We start from the raw sequence: 26,410 nt of genomic DNA on the forward strand, positions 1-26,410 counted from the left end.
GTAACAGAGAGAATAGTCTATATCACTGAAGAAGCAAGGGCAGTGCCTAGGCACATCTTCATGCAAATCCTTTAGACATCTTAATATTTAAAATGCTATCCCCAGTCTATCACATGCACACACATATTCCTATATAAAGAGAATGCAATTAGAAATAAATTTCTCTCCTAGGGCTAAGTGGTAGATTTGAACACAGTCCACTTCCCAATTCCACTCCAGACTAAGGATGAAAGGGGAAAGGTGGGAAGAGAAGAAAAAAAGACACTGATGGACCTTTGTGACTTTGGGCCAATCACTTCTCTGGGTCTTGGTTTCCTTACCTGTAAAAATAGGTGCTTTGATTAGCAGATATCCCAGGTCCCTTGCTAGTCTAATACCCGTGGTTGTATGATCCTACGAAAGGTGGTCAGCTTCCATTCAAGAACGAGGTCAGATCAGGAGAGAACTTCAAAGGCATTCCATTACCTGAGTTAGGATCTTATTGTCATTTTACTTGCTGTGTGATCATAGGCAAGCAATTCTTTATGCTGTAGTTTACCTATCTTCAGATGGGGATCATCCTCAAAAGAGTTTAGAACTTTGCAAGCTTTCAGGTTCTATTACCAATGTGAATTATAATGAATGATGATATGGCCTGCCGGGGGCTAGCTAGAGCTACTTATTACCTGTATGACCTTGATCAAATCACTCCTCTGGGCCTCATTTTTTTTTTTTGTAAACCAGGGAAATATTTTAATCTGAGCTACCACATAGTAGATATATGTAATACTATGTATGAACTGTATGTGCAATATCTCAAAGTATGCCTGTACATAGGGTTTTCTATTTTATATTAGGAGGCAATTAATGACAACCTTACAAATTTTTTAAAAAATTTAGATTAAGAAAAATGTTTTGAATTCTATTTTGTATTTTCTTTAGAAATTGCTCTTGAAAGTAAATCCTATTTCCAACTAGACTGACAAATTAACACCCCTTGACAGTAGGCTAAACCTTCCCCCACATAAAGGTGGCAGGTGTTTTCACATGTGTAGATGAATGTTATTTTCTTTTAATCTGAATAATCAGTCAGAGCCAGCCTCTACTTTGTGATATCTTTATTGTGGTGGTCTTGAATTAAATGTAATATCTTCTAGGTATACACACAAAATAGATATGCATAATTATATTTATCTAATCCTCTAAATATTGATGGTCCTGGTCTGAGAGCTCAACTTTTAGGTTCAAGATGTTTGCTGACCATTCTCTTAAAATGAAAGGGTACCCTAAATTATAGCCTCCTTCTTGCCAAATGATTGCAAATAGTGAACAGCAGGTAAAAACTAATTAGAAATTGAAGTTAAACAGATTAAAATCCACCAGAAAATCTATAAAATAATTAAACTCCAGGTATTCAAGTCAACCAAGAAAACGAGAGGGAAAAATCCCTAGGGAATAATCTGGAAATCAGGGATATGTTGATTTCTGACTCCACCATGTTCTTTTGTTGCTTCCCAAAGATGTCCCTAATAAATAAAGAAAATGCCTTCATAGCTTTCTCCTCTAGTAATGTGACCTTTTATTGTAAATCCTAGGAAAAAATAAGCATTGTTTGGGGATCTTTCTATAGAAGTGTTAGGAACTCTTAATTACAGATGCATTCTCTAAGGGAAAGGAGAGGAAAAAAAAATCAGAAAGCTGAGGACACAAGTTTAGGAAACATCCATAGTCATAGAGCAAGAGGTGCTTGTGGGGGATGGGATGGGGACACTAAAGGAAAAGCCAGAGAAGTAAAAGTTGCTGGTAGAGATGGAAACAGAGAACAGAGATGGTAGAAAATGTCCTTAAAGATATATATTTTCTTGGGGCAGCTAGGTGGCGCAATGAATAGAGCACTGGCCCTGGAGTCAGGAGGAGCTGAGTTCAAATCCTGCCTCAAACACTTAATAATTACCTAGCTGTGTGGCCTTGGGCAAGCCATTTAACCCCCGTTTGCCTTGCAAAAAAACAAAAACAAAAACAAAAAAAAGATATATATTTTCCTTGATAGGAAAAAAAAGATGAAGTTTCTCTACTTGTGACAAAAGGCAACAGATCTATAGTACCTGGGTGTTTCAAGAATTCCAGGTTTTAAAGGACAGGTGGATTGAACTCATTCTAATGGTGCCCTCTTTAGTTCTTGTCCTTTGACTTACTACCATTGGAACCACTGAGCATCTCTGGAAGCAATGTGAGGGGGTATAGGGGAAGTTCAGGATAAAATGAAAATGAAATCTGGCAGGAGGCAGAACAAGAGATCATGTTATCTTAATGCAAAATAGCCCTCCCACCCACAGGCTTTAAAATCCAAGTGAATGTTAATAAAGCACAGAATATAACACTAATGTACAGGATCTCATTCTGAGGCACATGGGATCTGAGAGAAATTAGATCATCTGTAATTGAAGCACAGTAGGTGGATAAGTATGCCCATCTTTTCAAAATGTGGTCAAGGATCATGGATGGCAAGCTATTTTTTTCCTTTCATCCCTAAAAATAACATGGCTTGCCTTCAAATTCCTTGCCTATTTTGTTTATGCCACATTGCAAACTCCTAGGTCTTAAGTGCCTTCCCTATTTTCTTGCTGCCATTATTACAACCCTTTCAAAGCAAAATTTTATAGGATCTAAAGTTGTCTCTGGGGCAGCTAGGTGGCACAGTGGGCAGAACACTGAGCCTGGACTCGGGAAGACTTGGAGTTCAAATCTTGCTTCAGACACTTACTAGCTGAGTGACCTTGGATAAGTTATTTTGTTTCCTCATATATAAACTCAGTTTCCTCATATATAAAATGAGCTGAAGAAGAAAATGGCAAATATATCTCCAAATAGGGTCATGACTGAAAAATGACTAAACAACAAAAAGGTCTTCCCATATCTGTTTTTTTTGTTATCATTTTGAAAAAAAAAGACCCAAGAGATAGATATGGAGTAGAAATAAATGAGTTTTGCTCTCCCTCACCTTTCCTCAGGGGAAAAGGGCAAATGGACAGGGATGTCTCACACACATCCCCAGTGATCCTTGGAAAACTTCTGTGGATTTATATCACTTCCGAGTGAGGTCAAAGATGTGGGACTGATCTCTTTGTAGACACAAATCTTCTTTCTCCGGGGCTCAGGCCTGCTCCTCTCATACCCAAGAGGGTACTTGACAATGATAAGAAGCAGAAACAGTAGCATGACTTCTGCCCCAACCAGGGATAGGAACTCAGAACCCAGCTTCGAGGGTTGGATCCACTGACAGGTGTAGAAGAGGAAGAGCAAAAGTCCACCAAGCAACAGCCCAGCTGAAGTCCCCAGGAGCACGACGGTCAGATTCCACTTGTCCTCGTTGCCATAGCACCAGGCCATTAGGAGTGGCAGGGGGGCAAAGAGAGTAAGGACAAGGGCCCCGTAGACCCCTAGCCTTGCCAGGGCAATTCCAGCCTGGGACACCCTTAGCTTCTCCAGCTCAGGGAACTGATGACACAGGAGAGAATGGGAGCTCTCGTTCCACAGGCAGAAGTTGTAGAAGCCAATTTTCATGGTGGGTAGATCAATGAGGTTGCCCGACCTCCAGAGCAGGGCATAGAAAAGCAGGAAAATCACTGCAGTGATGAGGACAGCGGTGCTCAGGGACAGGAAGAGCCTGCAGCCTTTTGATTTCTTGTTGACCATCTCGATCACTTCTCCAATCTTTCTGCACAGTAACTTTCCTGAGGACCTGAAGAAAATAAAACAGCAAGGAATGTTTCACTTTTCACCCTCTGACATGTGCGCACACACACACACTCTCCCATGATACAGATTTCTCAGCTTTTCATCAACACAAAACTGTTACCTGGACAATCCATGGACAAGGATTATTAAGAACATCTAGGGTTAGGGTCATCCTTAAGATTCGGCAGATTCGGTGGCAGGCTTCCCTGTGGGTTTGAGGGACACCAGGGAAGACACAGAGGAATAGGAGATCCTGGCATTCCTTAATTAGACATTAACAGCTCCAATTTACAGGTGGGATTCAGAGAGGTTAAATGGTTCATCAAGGGTCAAATAATAATACTGAGAACCCTGAGTTTGCTTTGAATTCAAGTCTAGTACTTTTTCCACCTTATCCTCAGGACTCCTTAGTCTTCCCATTTGGAGGCCTGTCTCATACAAACAATTGCTTCCTAGAATTATATAAGCTCCCTCTGATGCATATCCTGTATGACATGGGGCTCCTAGTCAAAGGTGGGGGGGCAGGGAATTTCACTCTTCTACTTAAAAACTGATTATAGAGGCAAAGTAGCTCTAGTCGACAAGGGTTTAAACCGAATCGCTTAGATCCAATAGCCTTTTTTCTCAAACCTCATCCTTGACAAAGCTGATCAACTTCTCAATACTCTCCCTAGTTTTGGGGATAGGACTTCTACCTTTTTTTTAAGTTTTTTTTTTTTTTTTTTTGCAAGGCAAATGGGGTTAAGCGGCTTGCCCAAGGCCACACAGCTAGGTAATTATTAAGTGTCTGAGACTGGATTTGAACCCAGGTACCCCTGACTCCAGGGCCGGTGCTTTATCCACTGTGCCACCTAGCCGCTCACTAGGACTTCTACCTTTTTGACAGGCTCAGGCTCCTTTACTGGATTTTCATTTAGATCCTGCCCACTCCTAGTGGGTGCCTCTATAGGACTCTTTAGGAGTCTTCGTCCCCCTTTGAACTAGCTCATTTGATCTAATTAGCTCCCATGGGTTGTTTTATCCTGCCATAACCTGTTTGCAGACCTCCAGTTTTGAACCGCCAACTGCCTGTCAGACATCTCACACTGGACAGTAGATGACTTCAGTATCGTGTGTCCAAAGCTCATCGTTTCCCCTAGACCTTACCCCCTCCTCCACACTTTTCTATTACTTGTTGAGGGTACCACCATGCCTCCAGCTTCCTTGGCTCACAGCCTAGGGGCCATCCTTAACTCTTCACTCTCTTTCCCCACCCATCCATATTCAGTCTTTGGCCAAGGTCTGCCCATTTAACCTTTGCAATACCCCTTAAATAAGCTTCCCTTCTCTCCTCCAGTCGGAACCACCATCATTAGTCAACATATAACTAGGTGCCGGCTGATTTACTATTTTCTCAAATGATCCTTACAATAACCCTGGAAGTAAGTACTATTATCCCAGTTTTACAGAGGACAAAACTGAGTTCAAGTGACTTTCCCAGGGTCACCCAGCTTTTGTCTGAGGCTGGACTTAAACTCAGATCTCTCTTAGGCTTAGCACAGCATCTAGGGACAGCCTTTCAGTTCCTTGCATCTGGACTTTTGCAGTAACCTCTCTGCCTGCCCCAAGCTTCTCTCCATGAAGTCTAGTCTATCCTCCATTCAGATGCTAAAGCAATTTCCCTAAATTGTGGGATAACACTTCTTCAGCCCCCACTGTCATTCAACCAGGATCAAATACAAAGTTCTGCATTCCAAGTCCTTCATAATCTACCCTCTCCCCAATCCTGCCAGTCTTCCTATCCCCAACATGTGTATTTTTGTTCTGGTGGCACTTTAGTGACTTTCTGTTCATGAGCAAGTCAAGACATTTTCTCTGTCTTCTGGGCCTGGAAGCTTATTTTCCTCACCTCCACTACTTGGTCTTACGCTCCTTATCATCTGTGGGACCCTGGACAAGTCATTTTTCTTCTGTGGGCCTCAGTTTTCCCACCTATAATATGGTCTTGGCAAGGAAAGCATGACAATGCAAAATCAGGAAGATCTGGGTTCAAATCCTGCCTTTAATATATTATTAGTTGTGTGGAATTGGGACAGTCAGTCTCTCAGGGATATATTTCAGAGAAGGTGCTAGTTTGTGTAGGAGTTCCTTAGAAGATAAAATCTTGATTAAAAAACAAAAAGGCCAGACCTTAGAGATTTAGCTTAAGAGCTATGGTCTGTGATGCCTATATCTCACTGTAGCCCCCTACTTTCATAAGAAGAGAATGGCAATTATATTTGGAGGCAAGATACAAATTGGTCCAATGCTATCCACAAATAGGAGCATCCAGAGGACTTCATCTGTAGAAACTGTTAGCAACTTATACCCTTGGTAAAATGTCCTCCATGATAGCAGTGAGTACATTTCTGTGGTTCTTTTTATTTTTGTTTTGCTTTGCTTAATATTGAAAATTTTAAATCATAATTAAGATTTAAAATCACAATTACCTTATGCAGTTCTCATTGGGGCTACATTTATCTAAGGTAGTATGATATTATGTTTAAGGCATTACTACCCCTTATTTCCCCCTTCAGCTCTGCTTCTGATTTTCCTATTTGGTCATGTTTTAATTGCCATCTCACCATGGCAATATCCCTCCACTATGTCAGTACCCATTTTCCCATTAGGGATTTCCTCCTGAAGCTTCTTTCGGGGAGAGGTTCAGGTCAACCAACCTTCACTCATCTCTTTGCTCTGATTCTTCTTTGGATTTTGGAACCATTCCCCTGTTCAAGGATCCTGCCCACCCCTTCCAGCTTTTTAGTTCTTTTGTGTGTGTCTCTTTCTCTGTTAGAAGGTAAGCTTCTTGAGGACAGAGAACCCCTTCCTTTTTGCTTGTATTTGTATCTCTAGGGGCAGCCAGGTAATACAGTGGATAGAGCACTAGCTGAAGTCTTGAGTTCAAATGTAGCCTCAGATACTTACTAGCTGGGTGACTTTGGGCAAATCACTTAACCCTGTTTGCCTCACATCCAGGGCCATCTCCAGTCATCCTGATTCCTATTTGGCCACTGGACCCAGATGACTTTGGGAGAGCAATTGAGACTGGTGACTTAGCACAGGCCCTCTCACTCAAATGCAATTCACAGGCTTGTCATGGCATCACCTCCCTGATGTTGTGGTCTTCTTGGAGAACGAAGGACAAACAACAAAAAGGAGGTGTTTAAATCAATACTGATTGCCTTGCCCCATGTTGCCATAATTCTTTGGAACAGGGGCAATGATTGGGAGAGTGATCCCAAGCTTACTTCTTCCAGGAGGCTGTATATAGGTATGCAATGTAGGAACTCCTTTGAGGTAGGAGGTTTTTGAGAGTACTGGGGAACCCTAGAGGAGAAATCAAAGTAATCAGAGGAATACCATGAATCTCTGGTTTCCAAGGAGCAACATTCATCAGAGCTGGGCTTCTGACTCCAAATTCAATGATCATCAAGCCCTAGAAATCATCTAGGTCCCCTGAGGAGAAGTCCAGGGCCAAATTGCTGCTCTGCCTCTCACAACTGACCACCATAGTGACATGTCAACACAGGGTGTGGGGTCATTGAATTCATAGGTCAGTTCCCCCCATTCTATCAGCTTGTGGTGCAGGACTAAAAAAACATGAGCCAAGAGGACTTAGAGCCTACATATCCTATAAGTTTGGGAGGAGCTAGTTTTGTGATGGTAGCAATTGAGTGCTTCCTACACAATCTACTTGACTTCCCTTTCCACCATGGGACCAGATTGCTGAATGTGTAAGAGTATATAGAAGTTCGATACAAAAGAGATAGGGAGATTTGGACATTTGAACAGACAAAACATAGGAGAGGTCATATGGTGAATATAGGAAGATCTTTAAATGACTGCGGAAGCATACATTTGTAGGACTCTGTTGCCAGCTTAGTGGGGCTCTGTTCTTGGGTTGACTCCTTGCCTAATAACATTCAATGAGCCAGAATGCTGTAAGAGGGCAGCTGATGCAGCACCTTGAAAATGGCCTTGATCTTTTCCCTTAACATTTGCTCTTTTGTTTTAACTGAAAGATTAATCTGGGGAGACTGAGGATTTTGACAGGTTAGGAGAACAAGTCTGCAGGAGTAAGAGTCAGAGTGTTTGGGTAGACAAGAGTCTGGGAATTGATGTCTTTGTTGGGAAAAGCACAAGATGTAAAAAGATGTTTCTGATTATTAAATGGTTACAAAGAATAGGGACTAGGAGCACTAATCTGAGTAGCTCCAGGTAATAAAAATAATAGAATCTACTACATAAAAGACAGTTTGTTGGAGGAGAGCCATATAAGACTATGTTTTAATTATCCATCTGGAAGATTTTGATGAGACTGTTAATCTCAGGGGGTCAGACTCAGGGGGGGAAAAAGCCCTAAAAGCCTTGAAGTGGAAATGGTGAGAGAGGAGGTCATTTTTCCTTCTTTCCTGAAGGGAACCTTCCCCTCCCTGCCTTTTAGTTGATTTGCCTATGACTCCACACATTCTCATCTCCCTTGATTCTTTGGCTGAAGTGATGACACATTTTAGCATTTGTGTGACTTCAAGCCCAGCTTAATTTTTAAGTATTGTTTAGACTTAGAATTTGCCTCTAGGGAAGAGGATCCCTGGTTTTACTGGCTATGTGACTTTAAGCAAATCACATCCCTGGGATTTGGTTTAGACTTCTAAAGGGAGGCAGAATCTTGGTCCTCCTGACTCTAAATCGAAGGTCTTATGATCCTTGTTAAGAGTTGAGCCCCTAGCTGTCTGCAATGGAGAATGCCATCTGCATCCAGAGAAAGAATTGTGGAGTTTGAACAAAGATGAAGGACTATTATCTTTAATTTAGGGGAAAAAACCCCCTGATATCTTAATGTCTGATCTTGCTATCTCTTATATTTTATTTTTCTTCCTTAAGGATATGATTTCTCTCTCATCACATTCAATTTGGATCAATGTATACCATGGAAACCATGTAAAGACTGGCAAATTGCCCTCTGTGGGGGGTGGGGGGAGGGAAGTAAGATTAGGGGAAAAATTGTAAAACTCAAAATAAATAAAATCTTAAAAAAAAATTGAGCCCCTAGAGCCAGGCTGCACCTCTGAAGCAGGATGAATCAATCATCAGGAGCCCAAGGCCTGCCAGGTTCTATCACTACCTTTATCTTCTGCTTCCTGACTTTCATAGTTGATACTTTGGGGGAGCTTTAAATTAGAAACTGAAAGCAAGCTAAACCAAAATTTAAATTTAGTCAGAGTTCTGGATTGTTTCTCTGGCTATATCCTTGAATACAGATAGACCTCTGGTCCCAGGAGAACACAAAGAACAGCCCTGAAGAGAAAGCTTCCTGTTGCCTCTTGCTGTTCATGGGAAAAAGAAATTCTGAATCTCAGGGAAAAACAACAACAACTATGACTCCAGTCAGTGTTCTCAAATTGTACATGTCTGACTCCTCAAAATTGCAAATGCTTTTAATAAGGCAATAAATTTCTTACTTCCTTAATATCTCTTCATAACATCATAAACTGTGTTGGCCTTATAATAAACATTCAATAAATATTTGATTATGTGGGGAGATGTAAAGATTTTTCAATGGTGGTTTTCTGCTGACAGATAAGCATCATAATCAAAGTAGGAAAGTAAGGACCTTGGCTCAAATCATTTGCATACTAAACCAGAAATGATTTGGGGAATGTCTAATCCTAAGTAATACTTGTCTGGAATAGAGGGTGGCAATCTATACCAAGGTTCTAGGCAATAATAATCACCAGCAAGGAGTTGAAACAGCCTGAAGCTGGCCCTAAAGATGAGATTATATACCCACAAGCCACACGGAGACCATTCAAAATGAGCAGAACAATGCTGAGCAGAGACCACCATGCATAGCAGTTTCCATAAAACCATTATTGCCTTCCATCTGAAGAACACCTTATCTAAGCAGTTTTCTTCTCTTATCAATGATGCCTTGAAAGGAATAGTGTGACACAGATGATTTTTGCATAGAGGAAATAATGTAATTTGACATGGGCAAACAAATATTGGAGGTAGGACTATCTTGTAGGTGTCTCCTTTCCTCGGCACTTGTTAGGCACATAAACCCTCATATGGTTTGGGAGGCAGTGGATTAAAGATCGACCTAAGTCTGGGGTAGTTGCTACATTTCTTTTCTGCTGTACTGCTGCCTCGTACCAGGCTTTCAATCTGACATAGCCACAGTGGCCAACTGGTTGACTTGGCCATCACCTATCAGAGTGCACTGCACAAAGCTACTCCTCTTTGTAGGGCGGGCTGTCCAACTTGACCTTACATACTCTCTGCCTTTTTCTGGTTCCTGTATCATCATTACTTCATATATACCTCTAATAGCTCTCTTATAGCTCACTCTTTAATATTGAGTCTATCAGCAGATGAAAATGAAGAGAGGATTCTGATGGAACTGATGGAAACTGGGCTGAAAGAAGGGGATTTTAAGCTACAGGCAGATACTTTTAAAGGCATACCATTAACCCAAACATGACATAAAAGACAAAGAGCATGTGAGTTCATTTGGGGAATAGTCTTTAAAAGTTAGTACTAGTAAAAAAATGTGAAAGAACATGCATTAATCTGGAAAGAGCAGAACCAGATAAACCCACTGGAGAATTATTCAGAGGAGATTGCTCTTCTTCCAGGATATCACTGTCAACACATTAGAACTTCTTAGGTCATTGTCCTGGATTTTAGACTATAATATTGTGATGTAAGGATGTGGGCTGGTAGGACCCAGAAATGTTATTCTTGCTACATTGACAACCTTCTGCATTGAAAGGATTCTGTAGAACAGAAGTGTGAAAAGAAAGCAGAGCTGCTTCATTAGGTTGCTATTAGTTGTCAGTGACCTCTCATTTGGGGCAATCTAGCTATCACAATTACAGTTATGCAACCTTGAACAATTGGCTTAACTTCTCTGAAACTTAGTTTACATATTTGTTAAAAATATATCTCACCCCAGCCCTTTTCTCTTAAGTTCAATTCTAATGTCTCATTGTGGCAAGATGGTGGCCTCCAGTCTAGTCAAAGTGGTCTTCTCTGGAGTACAAGGCACTATCTCCCATCTTGATGCCTTCACATTGGCCATTCCACATGCCTGGAATGCACTTCTTCCTTAATTCTACTCAGTCCCTTTGTTCTTTTAAGACACAGATGAATAAAACTTAGAGCTTTTTGGTAGATGGTATATGATGGTCTATTTAGAGAACCGTCACAAGTCAATCACAAATTAATTGAAATAGTACCTTCAGCAAAATCATGGAATATAAAATAAATCCACAGAAATTACCAGTATTTTGTATATTATCAGTAAAACCACATAGAAAGGTATAGAAAGAGAAATTCCTTTCAGAATAAGTATATAATATATTAACATGACCAGTAAGATGAAGGACTAGACGTTTTATCTGATCCTCACAACCTCTTAAACTTTTCCAAAATAGGAATTAGGTGCAGAAGATAAAGTAAGTTTATTTGTTCCTAGGACTAGACCATCATGAACCCAAATGATGTGACAATTCAATGAACTAACAGCATAGAAGGAGACTCCCCACTACTAGGGTAATGATTTGCTGTTTAAAAAAACTCTGGGGTAAACTGGAAAATAATCTGGTAGAATTGTGAATAAAGCATCCTCTCACATCTTGTACAGAGAATCTCTAAATGAATACATAATTTAAACATAAAGGATGACATTATAAATAAATTAGAGGAGCAAGGAAAATATCCTTCCTAACTATACAATACAATAGACAATTTTGAGTATTTAAAATTTAAAGGTTTTATATAAACAAAAGCAATGTGGTTAAAATTAGAAGGGAAATAGTTTACTAGAAAAAAATCTTTGTAATAAGTTTTTCTGATAAAGGTCCAAGATACATCTAGTCTTATTCAAATTTATAAGTAAAAGACATTCCCCAATAGACACAAAGGTCACAGGTAGTTTTCAAAGTAATTAATCCAAACTCTCAAATGCCTTTTCAAAATGCTACAAAACCCCTAATAATTAGAGAAAGACAAGTTAAGCTACTACTCTGTGGTTCTACTTCATAATATATTGGCAAAAATGACAAAATAGGAAATGACAATTGTTGAGGAGTTGAGGGAAAGCAGGCATACTCATTCTTTATTGGCAGAGTTTTGAATTTCTCCAGTCATTAGAAATTATACTCTTCCAAAGTCACTAATCAGTGTATATACCTTTTCATCTAAAATACTACTACTACTAGGCCTATACCCCCTAAAGATATAAAAGAGAGTGGAAATGAACCTCTCTGTACAAGATTATCTATAGCATCTTTTTAGATGAAAAAAAGTAATGATATAAATGTTGAGTCCAACACCTGGGAATAGTTGAACAAATTATGGTTTATGAATGTAATAGAATACTATTGTGCTATGAGAAATGATGTAAGAGACAGTTTCAGAGATACTCAAGAAAATTTGTATTAGCTTATGAAAAGTTAAGTGAGTAGAAACAGAAAAAAATGGTAAGAAACAAAAAAAGGTTATGCAATAACAACATGGTGAAGAAAAATAACTTTGGAAGAATGAAGCATGCTACTAAACTGCCTTAATTCTCCTATTAGAGAGGTGATAGACAAAGAATATGGCATAACATTTCCTAACTGACCAATGTGAGAATTTGTTTTGATTGACTATATTTGTTACAATGGTTTTGTTTTTGTTTTTCAAGGAGAGGGTTGACTTGGTAGCCGAAAAGAAGAAAGAATGGGGGAAAAGGAAAAAGAGGAAAAAGAGAAAAATCACTAAAGCTTTTTTTTTTATTTTTTATTTTTTAGGTTTTCGCAGGGTAAACAGGGTTAAGCGGCTTGCCCAAGGCCACACAGCTAGGTAATTATTAAGTGTCTGAGACCAGATTTGAACCCAGGTACTCCTGACTCCAGGGCTGGTGCTTTATCCACTGCACCACCTAGCCGCCCCCTAAAGCTTTTTTTTAATAAAGAAAAAGTAAAGGATACGAAGAATCATAGATAAGAGCAGTTTTGACAGTTAATATGCTGAATTTTAAAATAAAAAACAATCTGAACATAATATGTATTTACAGTTTTATGGAAAATACTGTTCTGTTCTCCATGTACATAGAAATACTCATTTGCTGTTTTTAAGATAATTTTTTTAAAAAAGAGTGTGATGAATGCAAAAGAGAAATTTAGACAACTCCATTAAAGAAAAAAAAATACTTGACTCATCCAGTTGTGCCTGCATTAAGCCTTTCTGAAGTCCCTCAGTTAGTAGAGCCTGTACGCCTAAGTTACTTTGCTTCAACTTCTTTGGATTAGGTCGTCCTAAAAGTCTTAATATAATTTTAAGCTTTAATTAATTTGGGCTTCCCTAGGTCTGTGTTTATTCATGCTATACTTATGACACAAGTACATATTTATATTAATAAATTCCTTAAGAGTAGGGAGTGTTTCATTCTTGGTATTTTAATATAAAGTTAATGATTCTTAAAAAAGCTATGCTGATGACCAGGACTGATGGTAGCACCTCAAGGTTTGTCAGATTAGTGAAGTGAGCCTTTTCATCCAGGGATCAACCAAGCTAAGCTTGACGAGGCTCCTCACAGGGGTGGTTAACTTTTAGTAATAAACTCTTTTGGATACAGTAACTCATGAAATAGTTGGCTAAGTGATGAAGTAGAAAGAGCCTGGAACCAAAAAGATGTCAGACCTCATAAACTACTTTTGTGACTCTTGGCAAGTGATTCAGTTTCCTCATCTATAAAGGGATTAAAAAAATAGGACATCTACTTTCTAGGGTTGTTGTAATGATAAAATGAGATATTTGTAAAGCATTTTGTAAAGCTTAAAGCTTTTATTTTTATATTATATATATAATTATTTTATGAAACTAGCTTTTAAGATAGGAAGCGGTTATCTGGGTCACTGCACAAAGTATCTATGACTGAAATCATACATATTCTAAAGTCTGAATAAGAAAGAATGTCTGCTCTGCTGCATATGAAAATGTTATCAAATGGTATTATACATGCAAACTGCTTTGTAACCATAAATACCATGCAAATCTGAGACATTTTCATTATGATTTTTTGGACCAGTAATTTCATCTACATGGATAGTTCCTATTGAGGAACACCCTCCCCAAATGCAAGTTGACATTTTCTCTGCAACTCATAAATCTTAGAAATTTGCTTGTAGTACCCAAAAGGTTAAATAACTTGTCAAGGCCACATATCCAATTTGTGTCTTGAACTCAAATCTTCCGGAGTTGGAGACCAATTCTCTCTCCATTACCCCAGGTTGCCTCTCATTATCCTATTGTTTTTTTCAGGGCTAAATCAGAGCGTTCAAGTGTGGCAGAGATACTCTAAGGAAGCCTGAAGAGTTGGAGTTTACACATCCAACCTTTCTGGAGAGCAATTTGGAACTATGCCCAAAGGGCAATAAAAACGTACATACACTTTGATCTAGCAATACCACTACTGGATCTATACCCTGAAGAGATGATGAAAAAGGGTAAAAACATCACTTGTACAAAAATATTCATAGCAGCCCTGTTTGTGGTGGCAAAGAATTGGAAATTAAGTGAATGTCCTTCAATTGGGGAATGGCTTAGCAAACTGTGGTATATGTATATCATGGAACACTATTATTCTATTAGAAACCAGGAGGGATGGGAATTCAGGGAAGCCTGGAGGGATTTGCATGAACTGAGTGAGATGAGCAGAACCAGAAAAACACTGTACACCCTAACAGCAACATGGGGGTGATGATCAACCTTGATGGACTCACTCATTCCATCAGTGTAACAATCAGGGACAATTTGGGGCTGTCTGCAATGGAGAATACCATCTGTATCCAGAGAAAGAACTGTGGAATTTGAACAAAGACCAAAGTCTATTAACTTTAATTTAGGAAAAAAAAACCCTGATATCTTATTGTCTGATCTTGCTATCTCTTATACTTTATGTTTCTTCCTTAAGGATATGATTTCTCTCTCAGTTCAATTTGGATCAATGTGTACCATGGAAACAATGTAAAGACTGGTAAATTGCCTTGTGTGTGTGGGGGTGGGGGGAGGGAATTAAGATTAGGGGGAAAAATTGTAAAACTCAAAATAAATAAAATCTTAAAAAAAAAGAATTGGAGTTTACAGTCAGCTTAGAGAACAAGGTACGAGTCTAGTTTGTCCTTTGGTGCTAGAAGCGTGTAGTTACCCAGATTGCATTATTTGATGATTCATGATGGAGGAAGAGAAGAAATGAACCACAGTTGAGCAGTTGAGCAATTTGTACAGTAAGACAACAGGGAAGAGAAAAGGCAAGATTAACAAAACAAGAAAGGGAACAAGAAGCTTGATAGGGCTGGATTTTTCTTTGAGCAGAAACCATTCCTTATCTCCATCTCAAATCTGACCTAGATTCATGTGATCATGCCAACACACTCATTGGTTTGGTGCAGTGGTTTGGGAGTAGAAATATTTCCTTTGACACAAATGTCAACCCAAGATGCTTGCTGTTCATTTCCCAAAAAGTAAGTATGTGCATGATTGTAAGTAACCTAGATTGTAATAAATCTAGGTCTTCTGGCTCCCTTACCCCAAGCTGTAACAGGAGATTGCCATCTTCACACCACCTACTTAGGCAATATTCACATTCAAAAAAATATCAGTCTCATAATTGGAGACTTAGTTTTTAATTTTAGATGATTTAAGCTCAAATACAAATTCTGTTTGCCCTTTCCCTTAGCTTTTCAATATCCCAGTCATTGTTTATCATCTTGGAGGCAGTCAGTTAATGTTGATTGGGCAAGTACCCAATGACAGAATACTCTGTTGGTTGTTTTAAGTAGTTACGAAAGAAGAAGACATGGTCCCTGTTTCTGCAACTTAGCATTAGTTATGTTTTTACAGACTACATGAAGAAAAATACAGACTATTTGTTTTGTATATTGTCAAGGTCAAGGCCAGGGCATTGCAGAGATAGTCTTTGAACCCTTGCTGTCCTGATCAATTTTATTCATTATTCCAGATTCTTGAAAAGGCCCTTCAAGTGCCACATAGGTAAGAAGTGTCAGTGCCTCAGCATCTATGTTGTGCCATATTGATTGTGTTCATAGGCCACTTATTTTCTTCTAGAGTTCACAGGAAGAAATAAGATGCTTGTGGGTTTTTGGTGAGCTGCAAACTCATTATGAGTCAGTAGTATGATGTGAATATGGTGGAAAAAACCACATAATGTTAGGGGTTGTGTTAAAAGAAGTATTGTGCCCAGAATGAGAAAAGGTGATTATGTTGATCAGATCCTATCTGGAGTGTGTGTCCTGTTCCAAGCACCACAGATGAGATGGTGGGAACTGATAGTGGTAACATGTCTAGAGGAAAATGACCAAGATGTCTGAACCTTTGCCATACAAAAATCAGTTTAAAATAACAGGATGTGGGACCTAGAGACAATGTGGGAAAGGGATGGGGGGATGGTGTATGTGAGGTCTTTAAATATTTAAAGAGATATCACGTGGATGAGAAGTAGACTTATTTTGCTTAAATCCAGAGAAGACTTAACACCAAGAAAAATGAACTAGTTTTTATATCAAGTTCTCACAGGTCTCAGGGGTTTAGCCCAAATGCATACTCTTTCCAGTTTCTGGAATGATTCCACTTTTTAATTAGCTTAATATAGAGACAACCCTGAGAGTGTGCCCAAGTTGCTATGTATTGACTATCTAATATCTCCTTCAGTTCAAAGGACATCTTGCTCTTGATAGAAAGCATCTTATAATTTCCTTAAGATATCAAGGCCAAAATGAGGTGTGGACATTTCAACCCCACTGATATGAAAAAACTTTTTAATCATGATCACTCTATCAGAAAATGGAATAGATGGTGTTGTCGAGTATTTTCTTTGTTTTCTATTTAGAGAGATGATGGCAAGGCCATTTGTCACATATAGGTAGTATTCATACTTTGGGTAGGAGCTGGTCTACATGATCTCTGAGATTTCTTCAACTGTTGTTCAATGACAGGTTGGAGAGATAAGAGGTAGTTTAAAGGTTACCTAAAGGAAATTAGTTTGTTGCTGTTCAGTCTTTTTTTTTTTTTTTTTTTTTTTAGTTGTGTCTCTTTGTGACCCTGTTTGTGGTTTTCTAAGCAAAGACACTAAAGAGATTTATCGTTTTCTTCTCCAAGTCATTTTACAGATCAGGAAATTAAGGCAAACAGAGTGGAGTGAGTTGCCTAGGGCCACACATTTCAGTTTCTGAGGCTAGATTTGAACTCAGGAAGTTGAGTCTTCCTGGTTTCACTTCCAGTACTCTCCACTGGATCACCTAGCTTTCAAATTGCTAGAAATTTCCTAGGGATGCTGTAGGATTTGTTAAATGTTTTTGTTTTTTTGATCACTACTTGGATGAAGACATGTAAGGAGGGGCAGCTAGGTGGCACAGTGGGTAGAACACTGGTCCTGGAGTCAGGAGGATCTGAGTTCAAATCCAGCCTCAGAAACTTAACATTGCCTTGTAAAAAAAATAAAAACAAAAGAAAACAAAGACAAAAATGGAAAGCTTATCAAATTGTGGATGACACACAGCTGAGAAGAATAGCTAATTCACTGGATAACTGAATTATGAACCAAAATAGACCTCAACAGGAAGGAATGATGAACTGAACCTCATGAGATGGAATTGAACAGAAATAAATATAATGCATTGAATGTTAAATTTTTTTCTAAGTGTAGAGGGACAAAAGATTCAGGAAAAATAGAAAGCAATTTTAAATGAAAAATTCATGAGATTTTTAGTTGACTCAGTGGAAGTTATTGGTGTGATCTGAGTGCCCCAAAGTATAAAGGCAAACTTGTCTGTATCAATAACAGATTATATATATATATATATATATATATATATAATATATATATATATTCACATTTCTGTCTATGAGTATATATGTATGTTTATACATACATGTGTATAAACACACACAAGCATATTTATAAAGGGAAGTGATAATTCTATTGTAGTCTTCCTTGATCAGATGACTTTTGAAGTAGAGTGTTCAGTTCTGGTTGATACATCTTAAAAAGAAACATGGATAAGCTGGTGTTCATTTTAGTGAATCAGTTAAAGATTATTTCTTAAGTGCTTACAAAATGCTATAAATTGTGTCAGATCTCAAGGATACCAACACCAAGAAACTAAAACAAAAATTACTCTTATTTTTCAGTAACTTCCATTTTGTTGGGGGGAAAACAACACACAGCCTTCAAAATGGCAAATATATCCAAAATCAACACAAAATCATGGTGGAAGGGAGATGAGTTTGAGGGGGTGCTTTCAGGAAAGCCTCCTATGGGAAGAGCAACAAAGGAAGAGATTCTGAAAGGAGGATGTGAGAAATGTGCCAGTGGAACATAACCATTAAAATCTAAGGATGCCATAGTCATAAGAAGAAGGAAGTTCAGGGATCAATCAATAATCAACCAACATTTATTAATTGTGCTAAAACACTAAGGACACAGAAAGAGGTGAAAGCTGACTTGTTCTCAGAGAGTTTACAATCTAATCTAATCTCATTTCATCAAGGGTGAATAGGAATCTGTAACCAGGAAGAATGGGATCTGTAGGCAGACCCAGTAGAAATCCTTATCAGTATCCCTTTGTCAGTCAGATCCTCCTTTCTCCCTTTTTTCCTATCCCAGGATGGGATGCCTGGTCCCACACACCCCTGCTGATCCCTTGGGTTGAGGAGACCCGAAAAGTGATTCATTTCCCAAGAAAAGTTGGAGCCGCCTCTTGCTTAAGTGTCGTTTGGACAGGTGTTATTCAGGAAAGCTAAAGTGAGTTAGCTTTGAAAGGATGTGGCGGCTATGGTTTGGCAAAGAGAAGGAAGAGGCTCAATAAGGAAAGAACAGAATGTGCAAATGTGCAAAGTATAGTTAAAAGCAGGTACTGAATAGTTGGGTTAGAAGGGACAACAGAAACCATTTACTTTTACTAGTCCCCTGCCCCCTTTAAAGAATTCTGCATGTATGAGTAAATCAAGTTAACTGTGTATGTTCAGGAGGCAAGATAGACATCAACTCATGGATGTAACACTGTACTCACAAGAGATAAGAATAACAAAACATTTTATTTATTTACAATTTAAAATTCTTAATATATTTATGATTTCATTCCTGTACAGCATCCTTTCCTCTTATGTCTGTCCCTCCCTTTCCACTGCATCCTCTAGACAGATTGCCCTACTATTAAATTCAACTAGCAGAAAACCCTTCTGTTTTTCCTTCTCCTACCACTGCAACCTGGCTGTCCTCTGAAGATCCTATTTCTGGGTGTTCTTTCTTTAGCGACTTTTCTTCCCTCTCCACAACCCACCTCTTACCCAAGGCAGGGGAAATCACTACATTTTTGTACTCTCCACCTCCATAGCCAGACTGCAATGGCTGCTCAGCAGCCCCTTCCCCGCTGATGGTCATACTCTTCAGATGAATCACTCGGTCCAATCTCTTGAACTCTTAACAGGTTAAGCCAGCAGAGTGTAAACTCTGGCAGGATCTGCCAAGCTGGAAAGGCTTCAACTCTATAACCTTGGTGATAGTCTTTACCTGTTGTCTGAGAAGCAGCATGGCAAAGTACAGAGAGATGCATCATTAACCAGGAGGTTGGCCACAAAGTGAAAATGCATATATGCACGGGTATGAATATGTAGGCATAAAGACACAGTATATACACTTCCATAGACATAATGTACACAACAGAATGCATGCACTCAAGTATGTTTGCATAATATACATATGTGCATGCATAGGAATGTATACCTTTGTTTCAATATTTTTTTCTCTTCCAGTGAATTCTATTTAATAAACAAATGAGAAAATTGTTGGATTAAACTGAGCATATATTAAATATAGATCTGATTTGCATACCAGTTGACAAAAAAATGATACTCAATACATTTACTTCTATAAAAGGAAAATCCTAATAAGAGCCCTGCATTCTTGTGAGTTTCTTATGAAACTCACTTCATCAATACTAAAAACAAAATCTGGATGAACTCAGATTCTTGGATCATATTACATTTTTGGGGGGGGGTTAGCAGAGTGATCTTTTCTCCTCTACGTCTTATCTCTATCTGAACTGATGCGAGATAGTGATTCCTTTTTTAATCTCTGTTAGAATCAATACAAAGTTCTAAAGCTGTTACTGAGAAGATACTTATTAAATTCACATATTTGGCTATCATTTAAACTTTTTTTTTTGCATCATACACTCTAAATATGAAACTGGAGACTAAAAAGAAGTGATCTTGAGAAGGACAGAAATAGGGATAGGGTGGGAGGGGAAGAAAATGGAGAAGTGGAAGGGTTCAGTTAAACAGAGGAAATAAGGAATTTTCGAAGATCTATTAAACAACCAATTGCTGAATTTACCCCCAAACTTCTTATCCAAACCACCATCGCAGCATACTAAATGATCCAGAAAGCCTTTGGAAAAGGAGATGGATAGATAGCTGAGAAAATTTAGTGGGTGGGTACTTACATCATAGGATTCATGGTGCCAAACTAGCGAGAAAATCCACAGAGTAGGAACTAAAAAAAATCTTGTTTAGTGAATTCTTTCTTGCATGCTTCAGCTCCTGGTTTAGGGTCAGCCAGTTTAAACTTTTCTTGCCTTTGCTGCGGGATGTGAATAAATAACCCTTGGAACTTTAATATATTCCTTGTGACGTCTGTTGTAAATAGTTGATTTCACTTTCATTTCTTTAAACTATTATTTGCTTCATAGCTGGGAACTTCTCGGAAGCAAACTTGGTAAACAACCTCTTATACTTTTTTTTTTTTGCAAAGACTCACGAGGTTTCACTAAATTGTGGTGATCAGGTTTAGGAAGTCAGGAAAAAGTGCTGTCTCTGTTCCAAGCCCCAGGTCCTTTGTCCTCAGCTGTTTTAAGCATTAGAATGTGGCTTATCAAAATAAAACCAACAGGTCTTGTGGGACAGGAGGGAGGAGCCACTTAATCTGGCACAGGGCCAAATTATTTTTTCTTTATGATTGGAAATCTTGATCAAGGCTAGGGCTTGTGAGTAAGAAATTAGGGGTTGCTGCCACATTTTTTTAAAGGATTAGTTTATGATATTCATTAATCTGACATGACAGTTTTTTGGGGGGCAGGGCAGTGGAGTTAAGTGGCTTGCCCAAGATCACACAGCTAGGCAATTATTAAGTGTCAGAGGCTGGATTTGAACTCAGGTACTCCGGACTCCAGGGCTGGTGCTCTATCCACTGGGCCACCTAGCTGCCGCTGCTGCCACATCATTTAGGCCTTTCCCCCCTCCCACAGAAATCAGGATACTTTGATTTGTCCTTTTAAAATAGTCTGTCCTCTCCTTAAGCCATTGGCATACTACAATGACTAAAAGCAACCCTTGTAATGTCAGTGGCAAAATCTGATGTTTGCAAGAGTCAGGTAGTAACTATGAGTACATCCTAGTGAAGCAAAACAGAACAGAAGCAAGGGGGATTCAAGTATTTCTTTTTTCAATAATGGCCTTGCTGAGAGACAGGCAGGGTGGTAGGAATTTATAGAAAATATAAAAAATACAGGAAAGATGTGAAGACATGAAAAATATGAAGAACTGAAGGTGAATCCGACTTGCAGTTGCTGCTAAGTTTTGTGACCCTCATGCAAGTCAGTTACCCTCTCTCTGCTTCATTTTCAGCCTGAAAAGGTGGGGGAAATGGTACTTGCATCGCTCACTGGCACAAAAGGTGAACTCTTACAAATAGTGTTGTCAACTTGTTCCTGTTGACAGTGTTCTGATTACTTCAAGTCCTAGAACGGGAAATGACAGCATGATAAATATGCATTGCCCAGACTATGCCAGGCTGTGAGGAAGCTATCTTGGAAAGGGCATTGAGGATAAACAGGGTGTTATGGCCAGAATTGAGAAGGAAGAGAAGCTGAGTTACTTTGGGAAGTTGTGGATTCCTTTCCGAGCTGTCCCTGATCACAGAGAGTCATTGCTCCAGTAGCAGATGACAATTCCAGCCCTGAGGGACAGCTAAGGGGTGCAGTGGATAGAACACTAGCCTGGAGTCAGGAGTACCTGAGTTCAAATCCAGTCTCAGACACTTAATTAATTATCTAGCTGTGTGACCTTGGGCAAGTCACTTAACTCCATTGCTTTACAAACCAAACCAAACCAAACCAAAAAAAAAAAAGACAATTCCAGACCTGCCTTTGACACATATTAGTCATGGTTCTCTGGGTAAGCCACTCACTCCTCAGTGCTGATCTGCATTGGTGAAGTGGACTTTCCTCACTGGGAATGCCCCATGCCAGTAGAATCACAGGTCCAGACTTGTGGCTAAGATGGCAACATGTCAGAACCCAGAGGAATCCAGATCCTGAACCTAACATATAAAAAAAGTTCAAGGGAACAATGCCCAAGAAAGCCAAGGAGAAATGGGTATGAACTATACTATACAGGGCAAGACCACATAAGACTGGAAATTCTTACAGAGAAAAGTCAGGGTTATGGGACCCACAGCAGGAGATAGGGTCACACTAGTGCCCACTCAGCTAAGGTCTGAGCTAGTCCTCAGGTTATCCAGGCCTAACTCAGAACCCAGGTAGCCCACACCTGAACAAGTTTCCAATCTGAACTCTGGAAATTAGACTGGGCCAACCTGAAAGTAACAAATCCACAAAAAGAGAAATATTAAAACAAGTTAAAAACATTTAAAACAAAATTTAAAAACCCCAACAAATTTAAGAGATTTTTCTATTAAAACAGAATAAAAATGCAAGATACTTCCTATTAAAAACAAAAACAGGTCAGAAAGAGTTATCTAAGAATCACTGGATTGGTTAAGAATTTTGACTAATAAAAATCTAGATTTCATTTTTCAAGAAAGAATAAAGGTAAATTTCACAGATTTTTTTAGAACTAGAGGCAAAGTGAAAATAAAAAGAATCTTTTGAAATAATTCCTGAAAGAAATCTCAAGATGAAAATTTATAAGAATGTCATTGCCAAAATTCAGAATTTCCAGGTCAAAGAAAAAAATACCACAAACCACCAAAATGGATTAGAAAGTAAAACCAACAAAATGCTCTTTCCAATAAGCATACTTTAAATGTAAGATTCACACAGAGTCAAAATAAGGGACTCAGGCAAAATTTATTATGCTTCAGGTTAACTAAAAAAACAACAGGGATAACAATAATGATTCTAGATAATGTGACAGTAAATATAGAAACAATTAAAAGAGGATAAAACAATAAAACTACATCATCCTTAAAAAGAATATAAAATCCTGACATCTAGCTATATAGTATATTTGTACTGAATAGAACAGTATTCAGATTATTAAAGAAAAAGGAAATCAAATTGCAAAGAGAAATAGTAAAATGATGATGTGGAATAGTTCCATGTGCCTTTTTCAACTCTAGACAAATTTAAAAGAAAGATAAATAAGAAAAAAGTTCACCAGAAATCTGAATTCTCCATTGTGCATAGCACCTTTTCAAAAAATGATTATGGTGGGGTGGAGCCAAGATGGCGGTATGAAGACAGGAATTCCCAGAAACTATTCCCCAAAATAATTCCAAAAGCTGTCAGATTATGATTCTAGTCAAAATTTAGCGGGGCAGAACCTACAGAGAGTCCAAGACAACCTAGAAATTCTGTAGAAAGGTCTATTCCCCTGGGATTGGGGATTGGAAAAAGCCACAGTGAGGCTGTAGCCACAGCTGCAGTGCAGCACAGCCTGTGGTGAGAACCTGCATCTGGAGTCGGCAGAGCCACCCAGCCACCCATAGATGTTAAAGGGGTCGGGGGAGACTGCAGAAATCTCTCTGCTTTCCCTGGGGCAAGGCTCTGCTGTTTGCCCACACTCAGATCCAGGTTGCAGTCTGGGCCCCCACAATACCACCATAGCTGAGCAGGGACCATTTTCACAGCTCCAGGGCAGAGGGGAGGGCCTGAACACAGGCAAGAGAGCAGTCAGAGCCTCTCATAAGACTTGGAGGAATTAAGATCCCTGTGGGTTGTCCCCAAATCTCCCCAAAGCCTTGGAAGTGTGTCAAATCAGTCATAGGCTGAGGAAATGAGCAAACAACAGTGAAAGAAGAATGTGACCATAGAAAATTACTTTGGTCCCATGGAGGATCAAAATACATACTCAGATGAGAACAAAATTGAAGCTTCTGTATCCAAAATCTCCAAGAGAAATAGAAAATGGGCTCAGGCTATGGATGAGCTCCAAATTGACTCAGAAAAGCAATTAAGGGAGGTAGAGGAAAAATTAGGAGGAGAAATGAGAGCGATGTAGATAAATCATGAAAGCCAAGCCAGCAATTTGGTGAAAGAAATACAAAGAATACTGAAGAAAATATGTTAAAAAGTTTAGGCCAAATGGAAAAAGCAACACAAAAGGCAAATGAGGAGAAGAATACCTTAAAAAGCAGAATTGACCAACTGGAAAAAGATAAAAATTTCTCTGAAGAAAATAACTTCTTCAAATGCAGAATGGAACTAAAGGAAACTGATGACTTTGTGAGAACTCAGGAAGAAATAAAACTATACTTAAAAAACCCAAATTAGAAGAAAATGTGAAATATCTCATTGGAAAAACAGCTGACCATGAAAACAGATCCAGAAGAAATAAATTAAAAATTATTGGGCTACCTGAAAGTCACAACCAGGAAAAGAGCCTAGACTTCATTTTTCAAGAAATAATAGAGCAAAATTGCTCTGAGATCCTAGAAGCAGAGGATAAAAATAGAAATTGAGGGAATCACCTCCTGAAAGAGATCCCAAAAGAAAAACTTCCATGAATTTTATAACCAAATTCCAAAACTCCCAGGTCAAAGACACTATACTAAAAGCTGCCAGAAACAAACAATTCAACTACCATGGCTCTATAGTCAGGATTACATAGGATCTGGCAACGTCTATGTTTAGGGCTCATAGGGCTTGGAATATGATGCTCCAGAAGGCAAAAGATCTTGGTTTTCAAGCAAGAATCAACTACCCAGCAAAACTGGGTTTCCTCTTTCAGGGGAAAAGATGGACTTTCAATGAAACAGGGGACTTTCAAACTTTCCTACTGAAACAACTAGAGCTGAACAGAAAGTTTGATCTCCAAGTACAGGACTCAGAGGAACCATACAGGGGGTGGATGAGAAGGACTAATTATGAGGAACTTGATGTATTCCTGCATGGGAAAAAGATACTGATGACTCATATGAATTTTCTCATTTATAAGAGATATTAGAAGAAGGAAATATAGACAAGGTGCAGGAAGGAGTGGAATATAATGGTATAATATAGTAAAAAGATAGAATCAATGGGTGATAAAGGAAAGTACTGGGAGGAAGAGAAAGGAGAGGAAGAAGGGGTTAAGCTATTTCACATCAGAGTTGAGAGGAAGCTTTTACAATGGAGTGGAAAGGGGGAAGGCAAGGAGGAATGAGCCTTCATTCTCATCAGAAATGACTCAGAGAGGAAATAATATACACTTAACAGGGTATATGAATCTATCTTACCCTAGAAGAAAATGAGAAGAAAGGGGTGGGATAAGGGGAATGGGGGGAGGGAAAGGGAGAATGGTTGATAGTAGAGAGGGAAGAGCATGGGAGAGGGTACTCAGATGCAACATACTTCTTAGCAGGGACAGGGTGAAAGGAGAGAGAGAGAATAGAACAAATGAGAGTGGGGAGGAATAGAGTACAGGTACAGCTAGTAATAGCAACTGTGGGAAAAACATTGAAGCAACTTCTCTGGTGGACTTATGGTAAAGAAAGCAACTCACCCATCAGAGCCATTGTAATCTGAACACAACTGAAGTACACTTTTTTCCCTCTCTCACTATTCTTGAGGTTTCTCATCTTCTTGGGGGGGGGGGGGTTTATGTTTACTCTCATAAAAATTATTGTAATAATATAAAATTAAGAAAAAATGATTATGTATTAAGGCTTAAGGAGGCACACCTTGGTGGCTGGACTGGACTCAGAAAGACTCAAGTTCAAATCTGAATTCAGACATTTATTTGTCTGAAGCCACACACATTATTGTGTGACCCTGGAAATAGCAAGCCACTCTAGTATCTTTGCCAAAACAATCCTATATAGGGTCATGAAAAATCACAAATGACAACTACAACAACAATCAGAGTCATAGTCAGTATGAGTCAGAGCAGGACTTGAACCTAGACCTTCTTGCCTCCTGGGCAGGATCTCTTTCCACTCCATCATGCTTCCTTAATCACAAGCAAGCCATTATCTACATGTTTTTTTATAAGCATATTAGCTACAATTGCACCAAATTCCCAAACCCACTCCAATTTATACAATGTATATTGATGCTTTATGGTTATATTTTATTCATTTTCCAGTCAAAATATCCTTTTTTCTAGAGAAAGAAGTATGCCCTATGACATGACATATATTATCTATTCCTTCTCACTTTTACCTGCTATATCAATGATGGATATGATGACATTAAACATTGAAAATCTTAGTTATGGTATTATTCCAGGTTGTTTTTTTTAAAGGACCCCCCCCCCCTTCAGGTGACCTCTAGCTTAGCAGAGGACATATGGACTTAAAACACATTCTGGAGTTCTTGTTCCTAAACTTTCCGAAACATTTTCCTTTGTTCTAAAAGGGGGGGTAAATACGTTTAATCTTGTT

The 26,410-nt window shown here is 38.8% G+C and overlaps 1 protein-coding gene across 3 annotated transcripts in view; it reads right to left on the minus strand.

Moving 5' to 3' along the window:
* Nucleotides 1–2,945: 2,945 nt before the first annotated feature.
* Nucleotides 2,946–26,410, minus strand: part of TMEM140 (transmembrane protein 140) — a 28,509-nt gene continuing 5,044 nt past the window's right edge. The window contains exons 1-2 of one of the 3 annotated variants that reach the window (XM_074193645.1): nt 20,253–20,678; nt 2,946–3,721 (exon numbers count right to left, since the gene is read on the minus strand). In XM_074193645.1, coding sequence (XP_074049746.1) covers nt 3,019–3,721; nt 20,253–20,266 — 717 coding nt within the window. In that variant the 5' untranslated portion in view covers nt 20,267–20,678 and the 3' untranslated portion in view covers nt 2,946–3,018. Of the gene's footprint in view, nt 3,722–10,691; nt 10,966–20,252; nt 20,679–26,410 lie in introns of those variants that run through there. The other 2 variants (XM_074193647.1, XM_074193646.1) reach the window with 2 other exon arrangements.

Source organism: Macrotis lagotis, chromosome 7, assembly GCF_037893015.1.
Source record: "Macrotis lagotis isolate mMagLag1 chromosome 7, bilby.v1.9.chrom.fasta, whole genome shotgun sequence".
Lineage (NCBI taxonomy): Eukaryota > Metazoa > Chordata > Mammalia > Peramelemorphia > Peramelidae > Macrotis > Macrotis lagotis.